Below are 23,349 nucleotides of genomic sequence, written 5' to 3'. Positions count from 1 at the left end.
TGGCTTGTGCTTATATAACAACTATAATACTGCTCCTATATACAAGAATATAACTACTATAATACTGCTCCTATATACAAGAATATAACTACTATAATACTGCTCCGTCCTATATACAAGAATATAAGTACTATAATACTGCTCCTATATACAAGAATATAACTACTATAATACTGCCCCTATATACAAGAATATAACTACTATAATACTGCACCTATATACAAGAATATAACTACTATAATACTGCTCCTATATACAAGAATGTAACTACTATAATGTAGAAGGAGAGTAAATAAATCCAGCACTCACCGGCTTCTAAGTCGTAGGCTTGCTTCTTTATTACATAACAAGGCTCAGGCAGGGAGAAGGAGGGTGCGTGGCGTGTCTCTAATGGCGACGGCCGTTTCTGGCCTCACAGGCCTGTTGTCTAGCCGAGAGCAGACGACAGGCCCGTGAGGCCAGAAACGGCCGTCGCCATTAGAGACACGCCACGCACCCTCCTTCTCCTTGCCTGAGCCTTGTTATGTAATAAAGAAGCAAGCCTACGACTTAGAAGCCGGTGAGTGCTGGATTTATTTACTCTCCTTCTACATTGTACTACATTGCCGCTCCTATCCGCGCACCGCTGCCATAGGCTATCTTTATTGGGGATACACTCCTGCTGCCCATACCTGTGCTCCATACGTTGATGGTTGTGCTCACTGTTGTGCGGTCGTGCTGAGGTCTCTCGCTCTCCACGTACTATAACTACTATAATACTGCCTCCTGGACTTCCGGTTCCGGCGCGTATGGGATGGCAGCAGTGTGAGTGAGCTCCTCCACCCTCCGCTCATAATATCGCTCCCCGCTCTGACTCCTGACATTACCGGCCCTGCCGGACCACATCTTTGACTTCTCTAAGTGCCGAGGAGTCGCAGGCACCACTTCATTAAGCGGGGAACCAGTTATACACCTCCCCATAAGCCCTCCTTCATTTACCTCACAGCTCTGTCACAGGGACACCTAAGATGGCGCCGACACGAGGTGCTACTGCTGAGGCACACACAGAGGAAAAACATACCTCACAAACCCCAGTGCCGGACCTCTGTGACACCATAATACCAGGACTAAATATGTCTTGCAAGGCACTGGCAATTCAAGTGTCCAAAATGATATTAAATGACATAAAATCCTCTCTTGAGGCCACTATAGTTTCCTCCCTAGCAACCATACAGGGAGATATAGCAACGCATACCTCACAGATTACTGAACTTCAGGAGAGAGTCAGCCTGTTAGAAGATGAAATACATTCTACAAAAATAAAACTACAACAGAATATGAATGTCACAGCTTCATTGCAAACAAAGACTGATGATCTAGAGAACCGCTCTAGGCGCAACAATTTACGTATTATAGGTTTACCTGAATCCATTCCAGCCATGCAATTACATGCTATATGTTCTCTAGAAATTCCCCAAGCCTTGGGTATCCCAGGTCACATTACTGTGGAAAGAGCGCACCGTGTGGGACCCCCACCAGCGAAACGAAAGCAAGATGCAAATCAAAAAGAACAGAAACCCAGACAAGTGATTGTCAAGTATCTGAATTATAATGATAAAAACAACATTTTACAAAGCTTTAAAAAATCTACAGTTGATGTTGCAATTCGTGGCCACAAAATCCTCATGTTTAATGACTACTCCGCAGCAGTGGTTCAAAAACGTAAAGCTTTCGCACACATTTGCTCAACATTGGTGAAAAATCAAATGCGATTTGCTCTTTTTTATCCTGCCATACTGAAAGTTTTCAAATCGGATGGTTCAGCCTCTCTTTAGAGTTCTCCTGAGGAAGCCATTTCTTCCCTTAAAGATGTAAAGGGTCTCACTCCACCTATTCAAGACAAGCACAAGAGACGACGTTTGGATGATCCTACTGACATGGTAGAAAAAATGGAATGATTATGAACTCCGTCTCTATTCTGTTGGACGCTATGCTGCTCATTAAAACTGAGTATTTTTTCTCTATTTAGCCCTATATATGTTGACTAAATACTATATTAGGGACACCTTGTTACTACATTATTATTTTCTTTAGTCTAGGTAGTAATGCATTTGGTGGTGTGTGTGTCTGTGTGTAAGTATGTATTTATGTATGTATATATGTATATGTATGTGTGTGCATGTATATGTATGTATATGTATAATTCCACCTTGTATGGTTTTAGGTTTAAGTACAACTTCTTTAAGTACTAATCATTATATACTGTCTCTCCCTTTTGTTTTATTTTATTTATTTGCTTCCCTGTGACAACTCACACATTTCTCAGGAGGGTAGGGATGTGTATGTCTTTAATTTTAATATATACTCATTTAGTGGAGCGGAGGTTGATGTGACCTCTCCATCAGTTATTTCTTTCTCTTTATTTCTTCTCCATAATGCGGAGTTTGTGAATGCTCCGAACATTGGACAATACGAAAAAAGTGAAGTCCACATCTCACTTTATTCGCTTAGTTTATATTGTTAACTGTTTTATTCTTAGGTATATCACCTTGAGTTTGTTTGAAAATGCTACATGCTATCCTCTTTTTCTGCCTGAAAGGTTTACCCACTATGTTATTGTGCTTCCAGGGTCTCTTCTTAACACCTCCTCTTCTATTAATATTGTATGAAATTAATCACTTGGAATGTTAAGGGACTACGTTCCCCATCTAAGAGGACTTCTATACTGAAACACCTTAAGGGACCTAGGGCCGATATAGTATTATTGCAAGAAACACATTTACCTGAATCGGATTATTTTAGACTCAAACGGTTTTGGGTGGGTGCAGTTTATGGTTCACCAGCTAACCGTAAAAATTTAGCCTGTACGGTATTATCTCAATATCAAGATGATGAAGGCAGGATATGACATCTTCTTATTGACACTCCAGCGGGCAAATATAGCATATATAATGTTTATGGTCCCAACACTCAGAGACCTGATTTTTTTAAAAAATTGGAAAACCTCATTCTGCAAGATGACAATAATCTTAAAATAGTTGGTGGAGACCTAAATACTGTTCTTAATACAACTGAAGATAGAAAAAGAACTAAGACCCCTACTGTACATACTTCATCAGATAATATTTTATCCAACTTCCTTAATTCTACCTCCCTATCTGATTCTTGGCGTCATCTACACCCAGACGGTAGAGAATACTCTTTTTACTCTCACTCCCAAACTGCCTGGTCAAGAATAGACTACTGTTTAGTGTCACCGGACTCTCTTGGCAGAGTAGAAGACTCTGAAATTCATGATATAGTAATTTCGGATCACTCCCCTGTTAGTTTACAATTAAGAGACATTTTTCAGAAGGGATCCGATATTATTTGGAGATTTCCTTCTCATTTAGCTAATGATGAATCATTTATCAAACTATTAAAGAAATGGTGGTCAGACTTTTATTCTAACAATGCTCAACATACACAATCCCCAATACTTTTCTGGGAGACTGCAAAAGCAGTTCTAAGGGGCCAAATAATTTCTTATGTGGCTGCCCAGAAACATGAAGCACGTAAAAACTATCTTCAACTTTCCCAAGATCTGCGCTCTACATACACTCTTTTCCTGTCTTCCCCTACAGATGACAATAAATCTAAATGGACAGCAGCTAGACAAGCCTTCGAAATTGCACAGGAAAAACTCAATGCTATATATAGAGATCAATACATATCCCGTTTATTCCGCTATGGTAATAAATCAGGGAAAATGCTAGCTAACCTTGCTAAAGGACGTAGACCTACTACACATATCCCTGCTCTTAAAGATACAGCGGGTAATATACAAAAAGATCCCAAAGTCATATCACAACTTTTACAACAATTTTACCGCTCACTATATTCCAAAGATAGGCTTGATCTAGCTGCTGGTAAGAACTTTCTAGAGTCATTAACTCTACCTTCTCTTGATACCCCTTCTCTTGATTCTCTCAACGCCCCAGTCACATTGGAGGAAATTACTGCCACTATCTCTACACTTAAAAATAACAAAGCTCCAGGCCCTGATGGCTATAGTGCGGAATTTTATAAATCTATGTCTTCTGTCATCTCCCCCACTCTTCTTTCTACTTTCCAAACTATTCTGACTGACCATCACATGCTCCCCTCGGGAGATACTGCATATATCAAAATACTACACAAACAGGGGAAGGATCCGACATCTCCTAATTCGTACAGGCCAATCTCTTTAATAAATGTAGACCTAAACTTGTTGGCAAAGATTATGACCAATAGATTGGCAGACATCCTACCATCACTAATAGGCAGCCATCAAGTTGGCTTTATAAAAGGACGTTCTGGTGTCACTAATATAAGAACGGTACTAGCGGCCCAGTCTGGTGTCCAATCTGGGGGTCGTTCCAGCCACTCTCCAGGTCTGTTGGCAATTGATGCCAAAAAGGCTTTTGATAATATCAGCTGGGAGTGGCTGGACATGACCTTAACAAAATTTGGTATCACAGGTCAATTCAAAGATTTTATTTCCACAATATACACATCTCCGAAAGCTAGAATTCATACCCCGGGTTTCCTTTCAGATAGCTTTCCCTTACAAAAAGGTACCAGACAGGGTTGCCCCCTATCCCCTATATTGTTCAATTTGGCGATGGAGCCTCTGGCTAGATATCTTATTTCTTCTGACTTTTTCTCAGGCATACGGGTTGGTTCCCAAGTCATCAAAGTTACATGCTTTGCTGATGATACTTTAATATATTTAGATAACCCAGATCTACATGTTCCGGCAGTATTAGATGCCTTAAAATTTTTTGGTTCCTTCTCTGGGTATAGAATCAATATACATAAAAGTCAACTTCTTTACCTAACTCCACATAAGAGGTCTACTTCGGGTCCTGCGGGGGTCTCCATCGCTAAATCCTATATTACTTATCTTGGAATCCAGATTGGCAGAACTCCCTCCTCACTATATTCCCTGAACTATCGCCCTATAATTAAGAGAATAAAACAAGATCTCCAGAGATGGGAATCTCTACCATTGTCAATTCTAGGCCCTACCCACTTAATCAAAATGATGTGTTTTGGAAAACTGTTATATCCAATGCAAACAATACCCCATTTACTCAAACATTCTGATGTTTCCCTACTCCAATCATATTTCACTAAATTTATTTGGCAATCAAAGAGACCTCGTATTGCCTATTCCACTCTCTGTCTCCCTACTTCTAAAGGTGGCGCTCAATGCCCAGATATTAGAGTATATAATTTAGCCGTTCTCTTTCGCCATGCTAAACATTGGATTATGGACACGTCATATTTCTCCAATATTTTAATTGAGAAAGCTTTAGCAGCACCTTGGCCTTTACCCACCCTGCTACATGCTAAATTACCGGAACTACCCCCAGAAATTAAGAGAAGTGTTATCTTTAAAGACACCATTGCCACATGGAAGGCGATACGAAAAGATTTCCTCTGTGGCATTCACCACTTTACCCACCTGACTCAGACAAATTAGATTACTCAGAGTGGCAGAGTGCACATGTTTCTTCTGTTGGGGATCTGCTGGATACTAATTCCAGCACTTTCTTATCATGGGATATCGTCAGAACACGATTTAAATGGTCCTCATTTCATTTACCTCAATACGATTCTATAATTGAATTTCTTACTTTCAGAGTGTTATCTATACCATGTTTTAAGGTGATATTATAGGTTACTGTTTTTCTACCTATGTTTTTGGTAAGACTATGTTGTATTGTATATGATAATATGTCTTTTAAGGTTATTACAAAGGCTCATAGTATCTGTATGATATTGTAAACATACAATCCTTTGTTGCCTGTGAGCGACTTTCTTTTTGAATATGTAATGAATTTTCAATATGTATGTTCAAATATTACATAAGCCACTAATTAAATATCGTTTAAAAAAAATAAAAAATACTGCCTCCTATATACAAGGATATAACCACTATAACACTGCTCCTATGTAGAAGTATATAGTGATGTTGCGTTGGATGTGGCTATTTCAGGCTTCTGGGACAGGTGCTCTTCTTTGGGGGTTATTCTATCTGGTTAATCCATTGTTAATTTCTTGACCAGTGGGCCTGAGTACAGCACTTTCTGTAATCGTGACCAGGAGGAGGTCATGTGAGGGGAGAATGTCAGCACCAGGCATAACGCAGTTATTTATAGATCATATTACAGGGATTACCATCTCACAAGACATGTGCCGGAGCAGCACTCCGCCAGGAGACTGGAGGGGGCCCGACACCAAACCTGCTGAGCACTTGAGGACATTGGATCCGCTATGACTTTAAAATGTTTTCCCCTCCCCCCTGGAGAGTATGTTACTCCTCTTGAAACAGAACTGACCCTACTTTACAGGAGCTTCAATGCTATGGAATAAGTTGATGCAACATCTGAATCAGTGTTCTTCGACCTTCGTCTCTACAGTTGTTGGAAAACTACAACTCTCAACAAGCCCAGTGCATGCTGGGAGTCGTGGTTTTCCAACCATTGGAGAACTGAAAGTTTGGAAACATTGATCTGAACTTTAAGTGTACTGTACTATTTTAGAAACATTAAAATGGTATATCACCGCCACCTAGTGGTCAACATTGATAGTTGTTTTTCTTAAAGGGATGGTAAACCTAATGTTTATTGTTCATTTGTTCAATGTTCATTGTTCATTTGTAGTAACACTTAAATATTTCTTCACCATCTTCCCCATAGTACTCTCAACCTGCAGTCATACCCCAACAGCAGACTCAGCCTGAAGAAGGGTTTCTGTAACACAGCCGTAGTGTCCTCTTAGCAGCCATGGCCCCATAATGTAGGCTGCTACAGTGTGTTCCCAACAGTGCCCCCATAACAGCGTTAGGCTATGTTCACACTGCGTATGATTCCGTCCGTAGTGCGAACTGCGAATATACGCACGTAGTTTTGAGGTTGATGCGTTCGCTTGGAAGTATACGATATACGCCTGCACAATGCACACTACGTATGAGCTTAAGAACGGATTGTATACACCGCCGTGAAAAATGAACAAGACCATTGTTTGAGGACGAAAATGTTCGAACTCACGGCCGTGGATTTTCATGGGGTCCCGTACGGAGTACTTATTTCAGCCAAATTGAACTTGATTTTTCGATCCAAAAGGTTCTGTGAGTTTTATTGGGCTGGGCAAAGATTTCAAGGTAAATGACCTGTTTCAGATCGCTTCGAAACAAGCTAGGTAAGCATAACTGTACTACAGGTGTATGTTTGCAGTGCGTACGCATCCGGCCGCATGTCGATTTTTTTCCACGGCCGTAGTTTCTGCCGCACATGTACGGCGGCATAAGAACTGCGGACGGATTCGTACGCAGTGTGAACATAGCCTTAGGCTGCAAAAGTGCTTCATATAAAAGATGAAGCCTGCAACAGAGGCTGTATGAAATTGCCAGCTTGCAATCTAGTACCAGTCACAATATCCTTCAATAGGTCCCCCATAACAGAGCCAGTTTACTGATGCAGCTTCATAATAGAAGAAGCCTGCAACAGTGCCCCCATAACAGAACCAGGCATTTACAGTGCCCCATAACAGAGCCAACCAAGTACAGTGCCCCCAAAACAGAGCCAAACAATCAGTGCCCCCATAACAGAGCCAGACAATTACAGTGCCCCCATAGCAGAGCCAACCTACAACAGCAACCCTATACCAGAGCCAGCCTACAACAGTAACCGTATAACAGTGCCAGCCTGGAACCAGGGGCGTAGCTAATGTCTCCTGGGCCCTGGTGCGAGAGGCCAACTTGGGCCCCCCCCCTCCTTTCACGACCAAGTGATGCTATTGGTGTGTGTGTGTATATATATATATATATATATATATATATATATACACACACACACACACCAAGACAGATATTACCACTAACACCAGCATATTGGAAGAGAAAGTATTATCACCGTACATATTACTGCCATACTGTTACCGACCAAATCCTGTATACTGAGACCTATATTACCAGTAATACCAGTATATAGGAAGGAAACATTACTGCCACACCACAACCACTACCATCTACCACCATATTGTTACTGACCAAATCCAGTACACTAAATCACCTCATCCAGTCATGCTTGCGGTCACAAGAGTGATTGAAAGGGAGGGCCTTGCGGGGCCCTGAGGGCCCCGCGGGCCCCCCTTTGTGGCGGGCCCGGTCGCGGCGGCGACCCCCGCGACCACGGTGGCTACGCCACTGCCTGGAACATTAACCCTATAACAGTGCCAGCCTACAACAGTAACCCTATCACAGAGCCAGCCTACAACAGTAACTCTTTAAAAGTGCCAGCCTATGACAGTAACCCTATAACAGTTCCAGCCTACGACAGTAACCCTATACCAGAGCCAGCCTATAACAGTAACTCTATAACAGTGCCAGTCTACGACAGTAACCCTATAACAGTGCCAGCCTACGACAGTAACCCTATACCAGAGCCAGCCTATAACAGTAACTCTATAACTGAGACATCCTACAACAGTACCCATATAACAGTGCCAGCCTACAACAGTACCCATATAACAGTGCCAGCCTACAACAGTAACCCTATAACAGTGTCAGCCTACAACAGTAACCCTATAACAGTGCCAGCATACAACAGTAACCCTATAACAGTGCCAGCCTAGAACAGTAACCCCATAACAGAGCCAGCCTACAACAGTAACCCTATAACAGTGCCAGCCTACAACAGTAACCATATAACAGTGCCAGCCTACAACAGTAACCATATAACAGTGCCAACCTACAACAGTAACTCTATAACAGTGCCAGCCTACAACAGTAACCCTATAACAGAGCCAGCCTACAATAGTAACCCAATAACAGAGCCAGCCTGCAACAGTAACCCTATAACTGAGACAGCTTACATCAGTAACCCTATAACAGTGCCAGCCTACAACAGTAACCATATAACAGTGCCAGCCTGCAACAGTAACCCCATATGAGTGCCAGCCTACAACAGTAACACTATAACAATACCAACCTACAATAGTAATTCTATAATAGTGCCAGCCTGTAATAGAGCCCCCATAACAGAGTAAGTCTATTACAGTACCCCCATGACAGAGCCATCCTGTACAAGTGCCCTCATAACACAGGTTGTCCCATCACAATACAGCCCTTAAAGCCACATCCATCTAGTTATACTGCACAGCCCTATCTGAGGAATCTAAGAGCAGCATTTCCACAATAATCGACTCTCTAATCTCAGGCATTCGGCATTAAGCCACCAGTTTGTGAATGTGTAATAATCTCGGCAGGACAGAAGCGTCACTCACTTCCTGCACAGGTTTTTTTTTCTCTTTCAGAAAGTTTAGGTCAATGATTAAGCCTTGGGTGCAGGTATAAGCACTGAGGACACCAGCACAAGGATCGTGTGTTACAGGAGCGTACAATAAATTAACTATGGGCACAGTACAACTGGACACTGAACGCTACGCCACCACCATGCGAAGATGATGATGGAATTCCTGATCCCTGGAATTCATCATCTCCAATTCTCCATCTTCTCTGTGAAGTTTTCTGCAACATAGAACCTGTAAGTATATACTATATCTATGGTCATTGTATTATCTTGGCTCTCTTTTACCAGTGTGGAAAGTCAGTTATGGTGGCCCGAAGGTGTTGTCACCCGGACGTCTACACTAACCCACACTGCATCCTTATGTGTCTACCGCTACGCTTAGTCTTTAACGTGAGTCCCATGTCCCATGTTCTAAGAAGGTCACCTTAACAGATGAAAAACAGAAGAGCTTTAGCAAGTTTTATTTAAAAAACAGTTTTTACTATAATATAAGAAGACAAATATATAAAATTATACTGCCATACAATGCATAAATATTATCACCCTCACCTTTTTAGACAGCTTTTACTGTCACTTAAGAGGTGGCATATAATAAATAATACTGCCATACAATAGATAAATAATACCTCATCACCATTTTTAGACAGATTTGACAATAAGAAGCTGACTACATCAAAAGATACTGCCGTACCATGCATAAATAATACTGAACTTACCGTTTTACACAGTTTTTACTGTCACTTTAATGGGAGCATATAATAAATAATACTGCCATACGATAGATAAATAATACCTCATCACCATTTTTAGACAGATTTAACAATAAGGAGCTGACTATATCAAAAGATACTGCCATACCATGCATAAATAATAATGAACTTACCGTTTTACTCAGTTTTTACTGTCACTTTAGTGGCAGCATGTAATAAATTATGCTGCCATACGATGGATAAATAATACCCCCATCACTATTTTTAGACAGATTTTACAGTAAGAAGCTGAATATCAAAAAAAAGTGCCATACAATCCACAAATATTACTGAACAACTTACCGTTTTGCTCAGTTTTTACTGACATCTTAGAGGCCGCATATAATAAATAATACTGCCATACGATGGATAAATAATACCCCATCACTATTTTTAAACAGCTTTTACTATGAATAAGCTAAATATATGAAGGGATGCTGCCATACAATGCATAAATAACACCACTCTTACCATTTTACTTAGCTTTTACAGTCATTTTAGAGGCAGCATATAATAAATAATACACGAACTGGAGAGAATGGAACCGCTGCACATCCCATCTATGGCTGATACTAATGCCGCTAGGCCTATATTGAAAATCAACACCAGAGTGTCTGTATATGAATTGATCAAGCCATATTGCCCCGTGTACCACCGCGCAGGTCCTCTGGTCCACACGGGTCCCTACGCTAACTCCACACCGTGTCGGTCAGCGACCGCCAACCCCGCAAAGCGTGCACGTGCAGGGAAGGGAGGCCATGGAACGGCCCTGCAACCCCAATGTCACAGGACCAGACCCAAAAAGCCCCACCAAAACCCAGCCAGCACCACCGGCGGGGAAGGCTGCCCCCAAACGACACAAGTATGGATATGGTATTACACTTACCATTGCTGCTCTCACAGAATGGGGAAGACATAGGGTCCAGACATGTGAGCACAGGCATATCCTGCTAATTTTGGTCATGTGGGTCTTATAAAGGAGTGCTAGCTGTTCAGAGAGGGAGAACTGTAAAACACGAACTGGAGAGAATGGAACCACTGCACATCCCAACTATGGTTGATACTAATGCCGCTAGGCCTATATTAAAAATCAACACCAGAGTGTCTGTATATGAATTGATCAAGCCATATTGCCCCGTGTACCACCGCGCAGGTCCTATATAATAAATAATACTGCCATACAGTTGATAAATAATATCCTTATCGCCATTTTTAGACAGCTTTTACTATAAGAAACTGAATACATAAAATAATACTGTCATACACTGCATAAATAATACCACCCTCACCATTTTTAGACAGTTTTTACTGTAATTCTAGAGGTTGCATATAATAAATAATACCCCCATACTGTGCATGAATAATATCCTCATCACCATTTTAGACAGCTTTTACTACAAGAAGCTGAATATATAAAATAATAATGCCATACAATGCATAAATAATAACCTCAACACTATTTTAGACAGCTTTTACTATAAGAAGTTAAATATATAAAATACTACTGCCATACAATGGGTAAATAATACCGCCCTTACCATTTTAGGTAGCTTTTACTATATTTTACTATAATAAACTAAATATATAATATGATACTGCCATGCAATGCATAAATAATATCATGCTTACCATTTTAGGCAGCTTTTACTGTTATTTTAAAGACTGCATATAATAAACAATTCCGTCATACAATGGATAAATATAGTCCCATCACTATTTATAGACAACTTATGACTATGATGATGACTATGACTTCTTATGATGACTATAAGAAGCGGAATATAATAAATAATACTGCCATACGATGCATAAATTATACTTTTACTATTTTTAGACAGATTTTGATGTAATTTCAGGGGCTATGTATAATAAATAATACTGTCATAAGAGATGAGCGAACTTACAGATGAGCGAAGTTACCTGAACTTGATTGCTTAGGTAAGTGATAATATATATACAGTGTATGTATATATATATATATATATATATATATATATATATATATATATATATATTTTTTTTTCTGCTCATATAACTTTGCCATATGTTGCTTGTGCAGTACAGTACCATATACCATATAGCTTAACAGTATTTTTCCTACGATGAATATAGTTATATACTGTATGTGTGTGTGTGGGTGGGGGTGATCTCAGGAGTGTGAAACTTGCAGTGACATATAGGACGACGTTAGCGCCACTTATAGGTACTGATACCACGATCGGAGGACTTCTTCTTTCAATAAAGTTTTTTTTTCCTTTATTTGATTATATTAGGAGATTGCAGACTCAAAATGAAGAAGTGGCAGAACTCGGTGATTTATGTGTTTGTTTCCCAGCTGTTATTTGCTCTCGGTAAGTAATAGTGAAGGCTGCGGTGGATGACAGGACCTGGAATCCCTCAGGTTACATATATAAATTAAGATATGCAAAGAAGAAGAGGGAAAAAAGATGTACTATGACTTAGAAAACAGAGTAAGTTGTAAGAGATAGATAGATAGATAGATAGATAGATAGATAGATAGATAGATAGGAGATAGATAGATAGATAGATAGATAGATAGGAGATAGATAGATAGATAGGAGATAGATAGATAGATAGATAGATAGATAGATAGATAGATAGATAGATAGATAGGAGATAGATAGATAGATAGATAGATAGATAGATAGATAGATAGGAGATAGATAATAGATAGATAGATAGATAGATAGATAGATAGATAGATAGATAAATAATAGATAGGAGATAGATAGATAGATAGATAGATAGATAGATAGATAGATAGATAGATAGATAGATAGGAGATAATATAGATAGATAGAGAGAGAGAGAGATAGAGAGATAGATAGATAGATAGATAGATAGATAGATAGATAGATAGATAGATAGATAGATAGATAGATAGGAGATAGATAAATAATAGATAGGAGATAGATAGATAGATAGATAGATAGATAGATAGATAGATAGATAGATAGATAGATAGATAGGAGATAATATAGATAGATAGAGAGAGAGATAGAGAGATAGATAGATAGATAGATGATAGATAGATAGATAGATAGATAGATAGATAGATAGATAGATAGGAGATAGATAGATAGATAGATAGATAGATAGATAGATAGATAGATAGGAGATAGATAGATAGATAGATAGATAGATAGATAGATAGATAGATAGGAGATAGATAGATAGATAGATAGATAGATAGATAGAAGATAATATAGATAGATAGATAGATAGATAGATAAAAGATAGATAGATAGATAGATAGAAGATAGATAGATAGATAGATAGATAGATAGAATGTAGAAACGAGTGGCACTCCAAGTCACAACGCGCGGGTGCCAGCCGATATGATTCCGACCACGAACTTCAATCAATAAAGTAACGATGATCAGCGGCACACCAGTAGCGTGAAAAACCGAAGTAATTTATTGTTCAAACTTCAGAACATTCAATATATGCAGCACAGCAAAGCACGACGTTTCGGCGGGGTGACCGCCATTTTCAAGTGCACTTGAAAATGGCAGTCACCCCGCCGAAACGTCGTGCTTTGCTGTGCTGCATATATTGAATGTTCTGAAGTTTGAACAATAAATTACTTCGGTTTTTCACGCTACTGGTGTGCCGCTGATCATCGTTACTTTATAGATAGATAGATAGATAGATAGATAGATAGATAGATAGATAATAGATAGATAGATAATAGATAGAAGATAGATAGATAGATAGATAGGAGATAGATAGATAGATAGATAATAGATAGATGTTTTTGTAGTATCGGCCACTGTTACCATATCAGTCACATGAGGTCAGGATGACAATAGCCGTACAGGCCATTACAGCTTCGTGCACTCTCTTGTCTGTATGTAGCCAATACTGGAATGCTTTTTTTTTTCTTATTCTTGTTTATTTTGTTTCCTTTAAGCATCTGGTATGAGCTACAGGGCATCTCCCCTGGTGGGCAGCACTGCTGGGGGCACATTGATAACCATCCTTTTTAATGGTAAGTTACAGGTAATACTGGAAGAAGGTGGTGTAGGTGTGTGTGTGTGTGTGTCTTCTTAGGAAGATAACGTGTCACCAGGTGCATCTGGTGGTGGCTGTCACCCCTCTCCTTATACTATGTGCATTTGCTGTGCACATTGGGAGGTTGGCAGGATTGACTTCTAACTATGTCACCATATAGGCTTATCGTTCTGTGCTCACATAGAGGGCATACACACCACAGAGGCCTAGGGGTCCTATAGAGAGAGAGGATCAGGCCAACATTGGTCCTATCCTCTTACCATTCACTAATTGTCGCTGTAATTCCATATTCTTTCGCTCAAGTTCTGCATTTTTTCACTAATCGTTCAGTGTAATTGCACATTCTTCATCGTTTGGCTGGGATCAGATGGAGTAAACGATCATAGTAACGATCCCAATAATGATCGCAGTAACGATCGTAATGCTGCGTTTCCACGGAATGATTATCGTTTGAATTTTCGCTATAACGATCGCATTTGAGCGATAATCGTTCCGTGTAAACACAGCAAACAATCAAGTGAAGGGCGAAAAATCGTTTATTTTACTCATTCAGCATATTCACAAATCGTCGTTCATCGTTCGCAAAAAATTTGCAGATCGCTTCGTGTAAACAGTCTTTCAAAGACTATGTAAAAGATGAGCTTAAGCGATCTTAAAAACGATCGCAATAACGATTTTTCTTACGAATTTTCTTACGATTTATTCATCTAAACGCTGATCGTTATAAAAACCAAATCGTTGCTTCAAAATCGTTAAACGATCGATTGGGCGAATTATCTCTTCGTGTAAATGCAGCATAACTAACGACCATCATTCCGTGTAATATGGTGAACGATTTCAGGTTAACGATAAACAATCCGTTTGTGATTGTTTATCGATAGTCGTTAATCGTTAAAAATCGCTCCATGTAATAGGACACTAAGAGGGAAACCGACTTTTTTTGTGGGTTTTATTCTGTGGCCCTCCAACTGTTTTACAACTACAATTCCCATTATGCCTGGACAGCTAAAGCTGGCCGCCCCTGCTCTATACTATGATGCCTCTTGTCCATTGGGTTCCAGTGATGATTTTTTGCATCTGGATAGAATCAATGACCAGAAGATAGAATATTCTATTATTGCTCTTCCCTATGATAATATCATTATCTCAGTCGGTGATGAGCCAAGATGGGCCAAGGCTCAGGCAGTAGACACTATGTTCCTCTCTTATAATACCCAGGCAGCACCATGGACAACCACCATCTGGTCACTATGGGACGTGGAGCCCAGGTTCTCATGACAAGTCCACAAAGACCTCCAGTGATCTGTGACCGCCTCCTGTCTTACACGTCTTCTATCCAATGTAAAACAAGGTATGCTACCTGGATGTACGAGAATAGATCTGCCTATAGACTAGGCAGGGGAAATATATGTGTAAGCTGGAGGGTCTCTGCTTAAAGGGCAACTGTTGTTTCAGGTGATTTTTTTTTTAGGATAAGCTGCACTATACCTGGCCTATATAAATATATATATATATATATATATATATAAAAAAATAATATATATATATATATATATATATATATATATATATATATATATATATATATATGGCATTTTTCTGCAGATTTCTGCTCTGAAATTTTTAATTTCTCCTGAAACTGGTGAGCGGAGTGAAATATCTATGGTGTCTGCACACACAAAGAGGAGGATATCCTGTACTGTCTTTTTGTTCAGCCTAAAAAACAGCCGCAGCAATATGAAAGCCATAATAAAGCTGTAGTGAGCAGTCTAAACTGTGTATTATCCCTGGAGTGATATTTTTACATACAGAGCTGTCTCTTATCTTCTCTCCCTCTGCCTGTGGCCTGTGTACCCAGGCTCTCCCCCTCCTCCCTCCATAGAGTTGCTTTCTTGTAACTTGACCCCTAAACTAGATACAGGATGGGACTGTGTTGATTTTTCAGAGTGCAACACAGTGTATTAGGATTGAGGAGAGGGAATGCTTGTAAGCAGAAAAAAGCATTTTTTGTCTGATAAGATAAATTATAAAGTGCATTATTTTTGTACTATAAGAACATTAGGAACCTTCCTGGTTTTGGAAATCTTACCATGTGAACTCTACAAACTACAACAAGCTAAGATTGGATGGGTCCAACATCCTTGGTACCTTTTTGCTTTACATACATGTACGGTAATTAGTATCTGCACACTACTTTATTATGACCCTGTCTTGCTGAGGAAATTGGGGAACATGCATGTACTTTGGGTACAATATATGTTAAATGGACGAACGGCCATTGGTCAGGAATTCTGCCATCAAATAGATTCTTTGGGGGAGATTTATCAAACATGGTGTAAAGTGAAACTGGCTCAGTTGCCCCTAGCAACCAATCAGATTCCACCTTTCATTTCCCAAAGAGTCTGTAAGGAGTGAAAGGTGGAATCTGATTGGTTGCTAGGGGCAACTGAGCCATTTTCACTTTACACCATGTTTGATAAATCCCCCCCTTTATCTCTATAACATGAAAGGTATGTTAGGGTATGTTCACACTGAGAAATGGGTGAGGAATTGAAGAGGAAAATTTCCTCTTCTTGAGTTGGCACAGAATTTGGGCAGAAAGTGGAAATTCAAAGCCCCAATGACTTCTATGGGATTTCTCTAGTGGAATCCAACCAAAGAATTAAAATGTCAATTCTTTGGGCGGAAATTGGATGCGTGGTGGAACATTCCCATTGAACACAATGGGACATTGCTCTGTAAATATTTTACAATACGCATAAAATCAATTGCAAATTCGGCTTGAAATTCCTCACCTATTCCTCAGTGTGAACATACCCTTATGGTGGAAAGGAAGCTCAGAAGCTTGCATTGTTGAATCACAACCTCCACCACCATCATATGACGTGTTCAGATTTGTTCACATTCATCCAGCAATCTAGAGGTGAACAAGATGAGGAAAAAAAACTTTTCACCTTGTGTGTCCTCCATTACTTTATGGGCTGACACCTTGTATGCAACAATACAATTAATGGGTAGACATCCATTGGTTATTGGTATTCTGTGAAGGGCAGGTATCTTCCCAATGTTCACTGATCTCCCAGAGCTCAGTGATTCTTATGTTTTGTTGGTCTACTTTTTATTGCCCCTGTTAGCCAGAATCCTGCTCCACACTGATGAGGGGCAAATACCCTGAAACTGCTGTCTGTAGATGGATGCCTGGCTTTGGTAAAACCTTGTCATATTGCACCTGTATTTTGAGACTCGCAACTGAGACTCCACAGACCCCTTTTTTGCAGTTCTAGAAAGTAGCCTAGAAAATCTTCCACTACCAGGAGAGAAATCTTGCTGGTTGCAGTATGTGTTCAGTAAGTACTATTTTAGATATTTTGGATAGATATTCATTGAATCAAAGAGGATGGCAACATATAAATCCATGACTATAAAGAGCATTCATTTTACACTGATGGTACCTTCAATCAACATGAGGAAGTAGTTTAGAAGGTTGTGCCACCATCATCATCACCACCTTCACCACCATCACCACCACCATAATCATCATCACCACCACCACCACCACCATCATCACCACCACCACCACCACCACCATCATCACCACCACCAGCATCATCACCACCATCACCACCATCATCATCATCACCACCATCATCATCATCACCAGCACCACCAACATCACCATCATCATCACCACCACCACCACCATCATCACCACCATCATCACCACCATCATCATCATCACCATCACCACCATCATCACCACCACCAGCATCATCACCACCATCACCACCACCACCATCATCATCACCACCACCACCACCATCATCACCACCATCATCACCACCATCATCATCATCACCATCACCACCATCATCACCACCACCAGCATCATCACCACCATCACCACCACCACCATCATCATCACCACCACCACCACCATCATCACCATCATCATCATCATCATCACCACCATCATCACCACCACCACCAGCATCATCACCACCATCACCAACATCATCACCACCATCACCACCACCATCATCATCATCACCACCACCACCACCACCATCATCATCACCACCACCATCATCACCATCATCATCATCATCATCATCATCATCATCATCATCACCACCACCACTATCATCACCACCACCATCACCATCATCACCACCACCACCACATCCAGACATCTAAGAAATGTTATTGTTTATATATATACTGGACTATGGATATTTTTGGAATACGTGAACATATATACAAACCTGATCCCATTTTACTGTTTCTGACAGACCAGTGAGGCATCAGGATGACTCCTATGAGCTGCAAGTGATCTATAATGGAGAGAGAGTCATACAGACTACAGTGATCACCTATATGGTAGGACAGATATCAGAATACAATTATACTCCGAAATGATTTCCATTGGGACTAAGTTAATTTTTTTGTGGGTTTTGATGTTGCTAAAGATGGTGCTTTACATCCAAGACCAATTATATTGTATGTAGAGGTCTGGTGTATAACCCCCATCACTGGTGTCCAGTATTATAGTAGTTATATTCTTGTGCATAGGAAGAGTATTATAGTAGTTATATTCCTGTATATAGGAGCAGTATTATAGTAGTTATATTCTTGTATATAGGAGCAGTATTATAGTAGTTATATTCTTGTATATAGGGAGCAGTATTATAGTAGTTATATTCTTGTGCATAGGAAGCGTATTATAGTAGTTATATTCCTGTATATAGGAGCAGTATTATAGTAGTTATATTCTTGTATATAGGAGCAGTATTATAGTAGTTATATTCTTGTATATAGGAGCAGTATTATAGTAGTTATATTCTTGTATATAGGAGCAGTATTATAGTAGTTATATTCTTGTATATAGGGAGCAGTATTATAGTAGTTATATTCTTGTGCATAGGAAGAGTATTATAGTAGTTATATTCCTGTATATAGGAGCAGTATTATAGTAGTTATATTCTTGTATATAGGAGCAGTATTATAGTAGTTATATTCTTGTATATAGGAGCAGTATTATAGTAGTTATGTGACTGAGGAAGAAATTCTGAGTTTGCACCAGAGTCCAAAAACATATAATGTATGCCCACGAGCTAGGATGTGCGAGGTGAGGATAATTAGGCTACGGTATGCAGCATAGGGTTGCAAAAAGCCATGTAGAGATACAAGGATAATCCAAAAACGGAGATAAAGAAGCTTGCACTCACCAAAACCGCTGCGGTATAAGTCCGTTTTATTCCGTCTTGATAGACATGAGTGGGGAGGGGAAGTGAAGGCAGGGGCGTCCAGTGGCAAGTCCACTGGATGCCCCTGCCTTCACTTCCCCTCCCCACTCATGTCTATCAAGACTAAATAAAACGGACTTATACCGCAGTGGTTTTGGTGAGTGCAAGCTTCTTTATCTCCGTTTTTGGATTATAGTAGTTATATTCTTGTATATAGGAGCAGTATTATAGTAATTATATTCTTGTATATAGGAGCAGTATTATAGTAATTATATTCTTGTATGTAGGAGCAATATTATAGTAGTTATATTCCTGTATATAGGAGGCAGTATTATAGTAGTTATATTATAGTAGTTATATTCTTGTATATACAGAGGGCAGTATTATAGTAGTTATATTCTTGTATATAGGAGGCAGTATTATAGTAGTTATATTCTTGTATATAGGAGCAGTATTATAGTAGTTATATTCCTGTATATAGGAGCAGTATTATAGTAGTTAAATTCTTGTATATAGGAGCAGTATTATAGTAGTTATATTCTTGTATATAGGGGCAGTATTATAGTAGTTATATTCTGGTATATAGGAACCATAATTAATGTACCAGTGTGTTTAGTTGCCCTTTAAGAGCTCACCTTGGTAGCCGCCATTCCCCATGTGTTGCTGTTAGTATAATAATAATGGAGTTACTCTCTGAACAAGTGAGTCTCAAGTAATTAAAGTCCTTGACTCTCTCCTAGTGTTAAGCAGATTGCCATTCATTCGCTATACGGCAGACTTATAGCAGCAGCGACGCTTCCAGCCTAAACAACATTAGAGTCACTTTTGTTTAATGTGAAAAGTATTTGCATGCCATAAAGATCTTCTCAGAGCTCTGATTAAATATCGCCAGGGAATAAAGTTAATGAGTCACATTCCAGACTAAAAAGAGCACAATGTGTGGCTTTGTTTCGGCACTTGGCTCCTGCCAGCAGTTTGCAGTTTGCTGTAGGCAGTGACAAGTTTAAACAGCTCACAGAAAGTTTACCTGTCAGCTGGTGGTCACTGCTTATCTCCCTAATGCCTTCCCATTCTCCTGGATGCCACTGACCTCCCTCTTGCATAATTAGCAGCCGCATTGTGGCAGATTTCAGGCACGTTCCGCTTTACCATGCTGGAGGACTCCGCAAGTGATTCTGTTCATTTCAACCTCTCAGAAAAAAATATATATATATTAAAATGCTGCTTTAAAGGCGGTTTTAATAATGCAGAGTGAAAGAAGCAGATCTGTAATATCGCACACAACCTGAGGACAGGTGTGGCGCAGTTTTTGGATAAAGTAGTTTTTTTTTTTTGTTCGATTTTTTTTTTTTTTTTTTTTTTTTAAAGTCCTGTATAAACCCTTTAATTTCCCTTTACAAAATTGGAGGAAATTCTCTGATAATTTGAGATTCTGAAGAGTTGATTTTTTAAATCAATTGGTGTCAGAAATGTATACAGATTTGTAAATGATTTCTGTAAAAAAAAAAAAAAACTCAAGTCTTTCAGTACTTATCAGCTGCTGTATGCCCTCCGGGAAGTGATGTATTCTTTCTGGTCTACACAGTTCTCTCTGCTGCCACCTCTGTCCAGCAGTAGCAAATCCCCATAGAAACGTCTCCTGCTCTGGACAGTTCCTGACATGGACAGAGGTGGCAGCAGAGAGCACTGGGTCAGACTGGAAATAATACACCACTTCCTGCAGGACATACAGCTGCTGATAAGTACTGGAAGGCTTGGGATTTTTAAATAGAAGTAAATTACAAATCTATAAAACTTTCTGAAACCATTTAATTTGAAAGAAAATAATTTTGCTGGAGTATCCCTTTAAGTTCACTGTAAGATTGTGAGACTGGGTGTTGAGATATGCTGTACTGTGTGCGCCCTTACAGATACATTCTGTGCTGATATTTTATAGTTATGTCTGTTATGAAAATATTTTGTGATCTTTGCTGGGATTATTGTGTTATATTTATTTTAATTTCTTTTTGGTGACTTCTCTACAGTTCTCAGTAGCAGAGACCCCGGTGATTCACGCCATTGGCCCATCAGGTGGAGTTCCTGGTAAGAATCATCTCATCCCATTGTGTTGGTTTTGTGATTAAGGCGCCGTTCACACGGAGCAAAACAGGTGTAATCCCACCAGCCTTCCTGTCATAATGACAGTCTATGCAAGGCTCACGCGCCTCCTCTCTGGGCGTCTCTCTGAAGAATGGACATGTCGCACGAGCCTCCTATAGACTGTCATTATGACAGGGAGGCATTCGCCGCCACGGAATTACTCCTGTTTTGCTCTGTGTGAACGAAGCCTAAATTGGCAAAAACTGTATGTAAATTACTTTAACGAGGTACTCTGGAGGAAAAAAAAATGTTTATGAATGGTGTCAGAAATTTATAAATTATACAGATTTGTAATTTACTTCTATTTTAAAAAAAATCCACTCTTATAATCTGCTGTATGTCCTGCAGGACACGTTGCTCTCTGCTGACAGAAAGTTATACAGATTTGAAATTACTTCTGTTAAAAAACTGATAGAGGTTGGCTACTTTATTGTAAAATAGTTCAGTGTACAGTATTAGTAGGTGTACTCACTGTATATACTGACAGCAGCTCCCTGTGTACTCACTGTATATACTGACAGCAGCTCCCTGTGTACTCACTGTATATACTGACAGCAGCTCCCTGTGTACTCACTGTATATACTGACAGCAGCTTTCTGTGTATTCACTGTATATACTGACAGCAGCTTTCTGTGTATTCACTGTATATACTGACAGCAGCTCCCTGTGTACTCACTGTATATACTGACAGCAGCTCCCTGTGTACTCACTGTATATACTGACAGCAGCCCCCTGTGTACTCACTGTATATACTGACAGCAGCTCCCTGTGTACTCACTGTATATACTGACAGCAGTTCCCTGTATACTCACTGTATACTGACAGCAGCTCCCTGTGTACTCACTGTATATACTGACAGGAGGTCCCTGTGTACTCACTGTATATACTGACAGGAGGTCCCTGTGTACTCACTGTATATACTGACAGCAGTTCCCTGTATACTCACTGTATATACTGACAGGAGGTCCCTGTGTACTCACTGTATATACTGACAGCAGTTCCCTGTATACTCACTGTATACTGACAGCAGCTCCCTGTGTACTCACTGTATATACTGACAGGAGGTCCCTGTGTACTCACTGTATATACTGACAGGAGGTCCCTGTGTACTCACTGTATATACTGACAGCAGGTCCCTGTGTACCTCACAGAGCTAAAATGCTCTGTGGTAAGTCTGTTTATAAGATGGCCGACATGGAGGAGCATGTGACCATGCCCCACCCCCCCAGTCAGGGTCGGCGTCAGCCCGGGGCTTACCCGGGCAAGTGCCGGGGCGCACAGCGCCTCTAGGGCCCCAATGTTCAGCCCGCTCACTGTAGTTTAGGGTGAGTGCTGAACATCAGAAGACACAGGTGACGGAGCAGGACATGAGAGAGAAAAGGGTGAATGACCTGATCACATGACCCGAAGGTCCTCAACCTCAGTGTGGAGAGCAGCCCGACAGAGAGAAAGAGAGAGAAGACTGTCAGTGTCAGTCAGTATTTGTCAGTCAGTGTCTGTGTCAATAATGTGTTTGTGTATGTTAGTGGTGTCTCAAGTGATTGTGCATATAGTGTGGATTATGGGTGCATAAGTGGATGGACGAGGGGCCCGCTGAGGTTCTGTCGCTCGAGGGCCAGCAAAAGCCTGGAGCCGACCCTGCCCCCATCACTGAGCCTGTATTTGCCAATAAAGAAAGGCTGCACGCGACCCTCGTGAGCGGTAAGCCGCCATGACGGGGTGTCCAGCCATGAAGGGGTTAAAATTGGTAGAAAGGAAGTATAACGCGGGAGTTGCTAGGGGAGGGGACAAGGAGGGGACAGAGTTTACTTAAGGGACTGGCTCTCTCCTCATGGTAACACTCGGGAGGAGAGAGCAGTGTGAAGA

General features: G+C 40.2%; 1 protein-coding gene across 1 annotated transcript in view; it reads left to right on the top strand.

The window, feature by feature from the left end:
* Positions 1–9,490: 9,490 nt before the first annotated feature.
* PKHD1 (PKHD1 ciliary IPT domain containing fibrocystin/polyductin) overlaps positions 9,491–23,349 on the top strand; it is a 340,735-nt gene continuing 326,876 nt past the window's right edge. Inside the window, exons 1-7 of the mRNA XM_069974284.1 lie at positions 9,491–9,551; positions 11,923–12,004; positions 12,340–12,417; positions 14,001–14,078; positions 15,320–15,452; positions 18,391–18,478; positions 21,369–21,426. Coding sequence (XP_069830385.1) covers positions 12,357–12,417; positions 14,001–14,078; positions 15,320–15,452; positions 18,391–18,478; positions 21,369–21,426 — 418 coding nt within the window. The 5' untranslated portion in view covers positions 9,491–9,551; positions 11,923–12,004; positions 12,340–12,356. The remainder of the gene's footprint in view (positions 9,552–11,922; positions 12,005–12,339; positions 12,418–14,000; positions 14,079–15,319; positions 15,453–18,390; positions 18,479–21,368; positions 21,427–23,349) is intronic.

Source organism: Dendropsophus ebraccatus, chromosome 6 (assembly GCF_027789765.1).
Source record: "Dendropsophus ebraccatus isolate aDenEbr1 chromosome 6, aDenEbr1.pat, whole genome shotgun sequence".
NCBI classification, from domain to species: domain Eukaryota; kingdom Metazoa; phylum Chordata; class Amphibia; order Anura; family Hylidae; genus Dendropsophus; species Dendropsophus ebraccatus.
Note: the sequence above shows the minus strand (reverse complement) of the source record. Positions and strands in the feature narration are given on the sequence as shown.